General features: G+C 35.8%; 1 protein-coding gene across 1 annotated transcript; it reads left to right on the forward strand.

Annotated features, from left to right (window-relative positions):
- Positions 1 to 4,438: 4,438 nt before the first annotated feature.
- Positions 4,439 to 9,162, forward strand: LOC129245663 (NADH dehydrogenase [ubiquinone] 1 alpha subcomplex subunit 6). Its single transcript, XM_054883979.1, has 3 exons — positions 4,439 to 4,660; positions 4,869 to 4,984; positions 8,979 to 9,162. The coding sequence occupies exons 1-3, from the start codon at positions 4,531 to 4,533 to the stop codon at positions 9,105 to 9,107; spliced, it is 375 nt and encodes a 124-aa protein (XP_054739954.1). The 5' UTR covers positions 4,439 to 4,530; the 3' UTR covers positions 9,108 to 9,162.
- The last annotated feature ends 336 nt before the right edge of the window (positions 9,163 to 9,498 follow it).

Consider the following 9,498-nt stretch of genomic DNA (forward strand, 5'->3'; position numbering starts at 1 on the left):
ACATGCTGGAGTAAAAAGAAAACAGGCAAAAACAATGCAAAAAGCTACAACATCACACCCACATGTATGAATATTACCTCTCCCAATATATGGTGCTTAGACAGTGGAAGCACCTCCCACATGTGTACTCAGAAAAGCTATTTCGAAACAATGTGCGCTGAAAACGGATCATTAAAGTTAGCATCAAATAGTCACACAGTAAATGTCGAAGGAAAAGGGAAAGTACAAGTCAACATTAACAACGAGAAATACAATTTACTCAACACCCTGTATGTACCCAACCTATCAACAAACCTATTGTCAGTATCAAAAATCACTGAAAAAGGAAATAGCGTAATTTTCACAAATGAAAAAGCTTTCATAAAAGATAAATCTGGTAATATGACATTAATCGCTGAAAAAGAAAATGGTCTTTATTATACAACGAGCGAAAAAGCAAAAATTGTCCACACCACCGAAAACAAAATTGAAATGTGGCATCGAAAATTAGGACACCTAAATGAAAACGACCTAAAGTTGGCGGCAAGAAAAAACCTCATAAAAGGCATGGATCTAGGAAATGAGACCTTATCTAAGTGCGAAGTCTGCATAAAAGGTAAGATGACTCGATTACCATTTACCTCCATAGAAGGTGTTAAGTCTAGCCAGCCATTAGAAACAATCCATAGTGACGTGTGTGGCCCCATACAAACCGAATCTTTAGGCGGAGCCGTATATTTCGTAACATTTTTGGATGACTTTACAAAATACTGCTACATATATTTCATGGCTCATAAGAACGAAGTTTTCCAAAGATTTAAGGAATACAAAAATGAAGTTGAAAACTTTCACAACAGAAAAATAAAAAGTTTGCAATCTGACAATGGCACAGAATATTGCAATCGCGAATTTGATCACTACCTAAAAGCAAACGGAATAAAAAGAAGACTAAGTACACCCTACACACCACAGCAAAATGGGCAAAGCGAAAGAAAAAATCGATCGTTGCTGGATAAAGCCCGATGCATGATGATAGAGGGAAAAATACCCCAGAAGTTATGGGCGGAAGCGGTATATACTGCTAACTATCTACTAAGCAGAAATCCCGCAAAGACACTTAATGGCTGTACACCACACGAAAAATGGATAGGACGTACGCCATCTGGAAATCACTTACACGTTTTTGGTAGCAAGGCATTCGTGTTAGACAAACTTAGAAAGGGTAAGTTTACACCAAAGGCTACAGAAGGTATTTTTGTCGGTTATGCACAAAACGCAAAAGGTTTTCGCATATACTTACCGAAAAAAAATTCTATCATAATTAGTAGAGATGTCAAAGTAATTGATAAAATGTATTATCAGATAAGCACAAATAAAACGAATAGCTATGATAATCTCTTTTATGACACAGAAATAAGAAATCAATCAAATACAGATGAGGTTGAACTGCAAAAAGAAGACCTGTCTAAAAGTAGACCTATGGTGGGTATTGAGTTCACATCAAAAGAAACAGAAGAGATAAAACGTGAAGAGATAATTTCTGAAAATTCCCATATCCCTAAAACCATATCCTGCCAAGGTACACAATCTGAAATCGAGAGTAATACTAGAACCATAAACGAGCTAGAAAACGTTGAAGAATCCGAAAGTGAGGAAAATGCTCAAAGCACGAAAGAATCGAATACCGGCAGAAAAATTCAGAGACCTCTCCGAGATCGAAAACGTCCAAATTGGTTAGATGACTATGCAGCCTATGACGAAGAAACATCTGATGAGTACCTATCAAATTATTGCGAAAGAGGCATTGATGAGTCAACGTTTATGTGTCAAACCGAAGAAAAAGAATGGCATAATGCCATCAAATCGGAACTCAGAGCTCACATAAAAAATTGTACATGGGAAATAAAAGATAAAGATAAAGAAAGTAATGTGGTTGATTTCAAAATGATACTCAAAGAAAAAGGGGATACCAAAAAGACCCGCCTTGTCGCACGGGGATTCTCACAGAGACCAGGTGTAGACTACGTTGAAACGTGGGCTCCAGTTGCAAAACTGAGCTCTATTAGGCTATTGACATCAATTGCTGCTCAAGAGAACCTAACGCTACATCAATTAGACGTTACTACGGCATACCTAAATGGAGACTTAGATGAGCGAATAATAATGAAGAAACCCGAATACCTAGAAAAATATATCGCAGAAATTTTAGTTGATGAGAGCGAAAATGAAGACTTGAGTGTGTACTACAAAGCAAAGGAAATGCTAAAACAAATCAACAATTCTTCAAAGGAAAAGGTGTGTGTCTTGAAAAAGGCATTATACGGGTTAAAACAATCCGGACGACAATGGTATAAAAGGTTGGACTCCGAATTAAAGAAACTTGGTTTCAATCCTTCAATAGCAGACCCCTGCATTTACGTACTGCGGAAAGGAGGAGCCAAGATACTACTCGGGCTATATGTCGATGATATATTATTGGCGTACTCCTGCGAGCAAGCCTTTGAACAAATCAAGAAAAAACTGATGGCCACTTTTGAAATGAAAGATATTGGGCCTGTACAAAATTTTGTTGGCATTGAAATAAACCAAACACATAGTACGATAACATTGAAACAAGAAAAATACATTGAAAAACTACTTGCGAAATTTAAAATGGAAGAATGCAAGAGTTGTGTTACACCAATAGAACCGCACCTAAAGCTGGAAAAACTAGCAAAATGCGATGAAAGCTTGCCTAACCAAAACCTGATTGGATCCCTGATGTTTTTGGCTGTAGCAACCAGACCAGACATAATGTTTGCCGTAAGTTATCTTTCACAATTTAATAACTGTTATGGCACTGAGCATTTTAAATCTGCGAAACGAATTTTAAGATACCTTAAAGGCACAAAGGAAATAGGTTTAACTTTTGATAAAAATGTAAACAAAGAGTTGATCGGATATGCAGATGCTGACTGGGCAGCTTGTACCATAGACCGAAAATCTTACACCGGATACTATTTCATGATGTCAATGGCATTAGGCGCTGCACCTTAAACTTCTTCTTGAAAACATAGCTGAACGTAAGCAACAGGTTATTACCATTTTTAACGACAACCAAGCGGCACTAAAGCTATGCCAAAATACTATAATAAGCAGCAAAACCAAGCACATCGATTTGCGAATACATTTTTTGAGAGAACACATACAAAATGGAAGTATCGTGGTCAAATATCAAGACATGTCTAGAATGCCCGCGGATATCTTGACAAAGGGATTAAACGGACCTCGACACCAAGAACTAAGGGACGATCTGGGATTAAAAATATAGTTGTGAGGAGGAGTGTTGTAACATCACTAACGTTTATCGATTTTCACACAACCAATTTTCATCTCCAAGATTAATACCTATTGTACTTTCCTTTTTATATTTGACGTGTAACAAAGCACATCGTCACTCGATCCAACAGTAACTAACATGACTTTCTTTTATATATATAGATGTATATTATTGTATATAATATTTTAAAAACAAAGCAATTGTATTTTTCACCTATCTGGCTTCTAACGCTTAAGGGGTTATATACCTTGTGGTCCGGTGAAATTAGCGAAAGTTGGGTTTTTTTTAAAGATATGTAGCAATAATTTTATTGTATAAAAGTTTTTATTATTGGATATTACAATGTTTAAAGAAAAAAAAAGGCTTTGTTTGTGTAAAAATATTTAAAAATGGCGGAGTTATGGCGTTTTCCCCCAAGACCCTTTTTTTGGAAGAGGCTTGCGGTGGACGCGATTCAAGTCCACCAAGTCAACTGAAATCAAAAAATCGAAAAGATTTCATTAGTATAGGGTTATATCTTCTTAGTGAACGATCAATATATTAAATATTTTGATTTTTGTGAAAATAGGAACATGTTTTTAAAAAACTCCACTTCTACAGTCCTAAAATTGGCATTAAAAAATTCATATCTGCAAAATAAAAATTTATACATAAAAAGTTGATCGTTCACTAAGAGGCGACATCAATTACGAACAATTTAAAAAAAAAATTATAAAAATCGGTTGAATACTTTTTTTGCAATCGCGTCCACCGCAAAAGCATTTTTGGAAAAACACGTTTTTGAGATAATCGCGTTTAAAGTTTCAAGCGCCGCATGAGGCCGTACGCTCAGGACAATTTAAAACGCTGTAACTTTCGATCTATTGCTCAGATCTCTATGAAATTTTTGGAAAATGTTCTCAAGGGATTGTACTTTACGATAAAGAAATAAAATTTATTTTGATTTTTTTGAAAAACACAAGGTATATAACCCTTTAACCGTATTACTATTCCTCCTATTTTCGGTAAATTTATCCATTTCAATCGACAGATGTTATCGATATATGAAATTAGTAATATCGTAACATTCAGTGAATTAAACTTAATTTAACTTTTTTTTAATTGGCAGCACCATCGACACCCTCTGAAAATCAGCTGTTTGCGAAATTCACTGTCAACTTCATATATCTGAATTTTTGCTGTGTTTCTTGCATAGTTGAACGAAATTTTCCTTGTTTGCCAAAATCGAAGCAATGGCCGGACGTGAAGCCGTAAGGAAAGCTGTGCAGCAGGTGCGTCCCATCTTGTCAGTGGATCGCGAAGAAGCGCGTAAACGTGCGTTGAATCTTTATAAAGCTTGGTATCGGCAAATCCCGTATATTGGTAAGTGCATGAAGGCTGTCACAATGTTTGTTATGTCATCGACCGCCGCAAGTAAATTGGAAGCGACAGAGTTGTTGCTAAAGGCATAAAGAAGCATAAATACAGATCTTGTACCACAGTTGATCTCTAACGCAACGATTGCCACACAAGCATACATCATCGCAGTAGACACTTTTCTTACAACTAACATAAACTTTCTTATATGCAGTAATGGACTACGACATCCCCAAAACGGTGGAGCAGTGCCGCACTAAATTACGTGAAGAATTTGAAAAGCATCGTAATGTGACGGATGTGCGTGTAATTGACATGCTGGTCATAAAGGTAAGCATCCAAGAGCCGTTGTTTGTTGACATAAGCAATTTCTTCAGTCAAGGCTAAGAATATTCATTGATATTATTCACGATCATTTTCATAAAGTTCTGCTCTGCTACGTTACAGCATTTATTGTTTACAGCAATGCTCTAATTTATTAAGAGTTACGCCTACTTGTTTTACGGTTTAACCTATCTGAGCATAGTTATGGTGAATGGTGGGGGAATTTGGGTACGTTTTCTTATCAGATCAAAGAAGTTCCCACAAATGCATGCTGGAATGTCCGTATTTGGACGGACAAAATACAGCAAATTCAGATAACGCAAATTGACAAAATTAGTTGTTAAAACAGACAAGTAATTTAATGGTTTATTGTCAACTTTTATAAAATAGTTACTACTAATATAGCCATTATTTTCCGTATATTATATCAAATTAAACTAGTACCCAGGAATTGGGTTCATTTCCATGTTCCGGATATTGTAGTGGGTTAAACTCTTATTTGTCCAGAATTGTGAAGGTACCACGCACACCAAACGACACCAACCGCCTATTCACATGCTCCCTCAATCTCACTCGTCTAACACCCCTTTCTCTCAGGACTCGCCCCGTTTCCTGAGTCTGTCATTAGATGAAAGAGACGACGACCAAGGTACCTCCCACTCCGATCTTTGAATGGGGCATGCACTGCTTCCAAAAAATGGAATCCCTAGCCACCTATAGCCGCTATGGGTTCCTGGGATCTAGGGAAACAAAATAGTAACGCCTTGGTGGCTATGAATGATTATATTTCTGCTTTTACCCTTTTTTAAGCGATACATCACACATTCATACCAGCAATGTATGGCATTTAAACATAACTTTTTTTTATAAAATTAGTTAATACCAAATGGTAAATTCTTTTAAACAAAAATATGCTCTTTTAGACAACCCATTCCGACATAATAAGCGAAACATTAGTGGCATGCACATTTTTGAATCCCATACTTCTTATTTCACATACTTACCACAGTTTTACTTTGTTGAATTTTTAAGTCTGTAATTTTCCCCACACTTTTTGAATTCGTAAAAATTTCGATGTTATTTTAAACATCAGACTTCTTCTTTTTTCGCACAGCGCAGAGAACGTTAAATATAGAGAATTCTCACGAGCTACGAATAGTGTGAATTGTCAAAAATGAAGTGAAACCGCGAACACTATTTCACCTCGCTCAACTCGAAGGCGGGGAAGTTCTTAACAGACCTGATTACAGTGAATTATGTACAAGTACATTGGCTCTGCTCAGTTTTTGGTTTCTGTATGAAATCAAATTGACAAATGCCGACGGCATTTTGCAAGGCATTTGCTTGTGCATTTTTATGTTCCCTTGGTAAACGAAAATTTATTCAATTTGTATTTTCAAACAAAGGTGATGAAGAAAAAATGATTGAATTTATTATATGCGCCAAATCAAATCAAAGTAACTTTAATATTTTGATTTAATTTAAAAAAATACATTATAAAACGACCTCTCACACTTTGGTATGTGCGTTTTAGTAAATTTAAAACTAAACAAATTTGATGAAAATTTTTACTAATTTTTTGAGTCGAAATTAATTCATAGCATACAAGTGTTTTGGTATATCGACATATGTATGTATTTACATTTGAACATGCATTTATTTGTTCCTTTGGCAAACCAAATCTTTTTCAATTTACATTTTATTACAGGGAATAATAATATACATACATTTGTATGTATGCATTTTCTAGATAGTATAAAACTTTAAAATAAATAAAGGAAACAAAGAAACGTATTTGCATATATGGGACAACTAAATTCAATTGCATCTTTATTAAATAGGTATATGTTGCACGCATATGTGTGCACTGAAGCAACATGACCTACCTCACGAGCATCGCCTTATATTTCATGTAAATAACCTAATGATCAAATTCCTGCCTCAAATGCTAAAACAAATTTCTTTTGAATACTCATGTACATATTTGTATGTGCGTATGTACACAATGGTGGTCATTAACGTTCTCTGCACAGCGTTAGCAAGTGGCGAATAGATAAAGCAATTGGTGTAAATGAACATATATTGGTAACGCGGCAATAGAGCTGCCTTAAATTGCATGTGTTTGTACGACAGTGAGTTATAACAGTCTAATGAGGTAATGACAATACTCGTTTGCGGCGAATCTTGCACGAAAACTTTGTTGTTGCTTTCACATGCAAATTTTTCGTTAAGTTAGTCGATTAGAGAAGTGGCGAATAGAAGAGGCCTTTTGTTGGTGCTTCCACATATTAATTTTTTATTAAGTTAGTCGATCAAAGACGTGGAAAAGGCCTATCGATAAACTAAAGTATTACAGTCCTAAGACCAAAATATAAATGAATTATTTTTCGTTGGCAATGCCATGTTGCTCACATTCTCTGCTTTTGGTGAGAAGGCGCCAAGGCAAATTCATATATGGTGAATTCACTACAGCGAAACCGGCATTTGCATGTATTTTGTTTTTGCAATTTAGTGATTTGTATGTCAAAACTTCAAAATCGAAAATAACAGAATACACGATTGCGCTATCAGTAGGCCGTGAAGTCAACACAGAAAGAAAATAACTTAGACACAAAAGATTATTTAGTTGTTGAGGTCACTCAAAACAGCCGATTCAGAAGGGGAAGCAAAAAAGCGCATCACTGATTCAAACCATCAGATGGCGCGAAAAAAAAAATAAAAAATCGGCTGCTGTATTAAGTCCACCTTGTATGAATCCACCATGGAAGGTGGACCCCTACAGGTTTAAATTCTGTCCCCAACGAGCTGAACTTTTATAAAGAACTATTTTTTTGTAAAAATACATATATACAGGTTGCATACGATTTGAGGGCAACTTGATAGTTTGAGAGTAAAACTAATTAGATATTATTTTGAACAATATTTAATGAAACTTCTGTAATTTTGTATACGACATTAAATTATTATACATCTATAAAGTCATTCAATAAAATTTCCATTAGCTGTAATAACCTTCTCGAACCGAGTCCGGAAACGATTGCATGCTAATCAAATGCTCTTTATTCAATAAACCATAACGGTATTAATTACAGCCATCAGAGAAGAAATTTTGTTATGAGGACGCTTATTGGTTTCACGTTCAAATACACCCCATACGTAGTAATCCAGGGGATTGAGGTCTGCGAAGTTAGGTGGCCATAAGTTCGGTGCTCTCAGGCGCTTCGACATAAACTGTCTTCTGCGACAACTCAACGGGTAAGACGCTCAGAAACATTAAGCTCCCTCTGATTTTGAAGGGTCCTTGACAATGATCGCTCGCACTTGTCGATTAAATTCTGCAGATCGAACGGTGGCAGCCTTATACTTCCACCTCTCAGAGAACCTTCTGAATGCATGAACGACGCACTTAAAAAAATTGGAGATTTTTAAATCGATATGTTTTGCACATTTAAAGACGATAACTGCATATATCTTCATTTCTTGAGTTAAATTGAAGTCCTCCATGTCCTATCTGAAAAAGAGCAAAAAGAAAAAAAATGGTTTCGGGAAGTTATATTCATATCAATGCAGGTGCTCAAACCCCGTATGCACCCTGTATATATAATTGGTGCTTACAACCTTTTTTGGGTGTTTGAACGAGCTCCTTCTCCTATATATAGCGTGCGTCTTGATGTTGTCCCACAAATGAAGGGATCTACAGTTTTAAGGCGACTCCGAACGGCAGATGGTTTTTTATGGGATTTTTCATAGCAGAAATTGACCCGAAGGTTTGCCATTGCGTGCCGAGGGGTCAACGCTATTAGAAAAAACTTATTCTTTTATTTGATGTTTGGGCACGGAGATTCGAAACTGCGCACTTCCGAATGGTAATCATGCACCTACGGCGGCCGTCGTATACTCATTATTGCCAACAACATAGTTTAACGTAGTTGTTTATAAAATACATATAAAAAGTATGATTATTCTAATAATTTTGATTTATTAAAAACTACTTTTACAGGGTCAAATGGAGCTGAAGGAGACAGTCGAAATATGGAAGCAGAAGGGTCACATAATGCGTTATTGGAAGGAGAGCCAAGATCCTAAGCCAACAGACTTCTTATCCAAATTCTTGCAAGGTGTTAATTAGAAAAATTGTAAAAATAAATGTATAGAATAAATCTCGAGTACATTGTGCTATCAAATGCTAATGGAGTTGCAGAAGTACGAAGAAAATGGTGATAGCTTCAAATGAAAACAAAACTCTTAAAACATTTTATCACGTTTGTGTTATATTTGGAATTAATTTATTTTTATGAATCAATAGAAAACTTAATGAAAAAAAATGAAAAATCTTGAAGTAACCTTCATTTTGAATTAAAGATCATCACGTTTTAGAAGCGATATTTTGCAACAGATTGTACCGTCACCATAGAATCGTGCAAATACCGTAGTACCGTGCGTGGATGCATCCAAATATATTACAGGGCATCCTCGTGGCGAAATACACAATTATACGGATGTGATGTGTCAAGTATTTC

The sequence above is a fragment of the Anastrepha obliqua genome, chromosome 4, assembly GCF_027943255.1.
Source record: "Anastrepha obliqua isolate idAnaObli1 chromosome 4, idAnaObli1_1.0, whole genome shotgun sequence".
In the NCBI taxonomy this organism is placed as follows: domain Eukaryota; kingdom Metazoa; phylum Arthropoda; class Insecta; order Diptera; family Tephritidae; genus Anastrepha; species Anastrepha obliqua.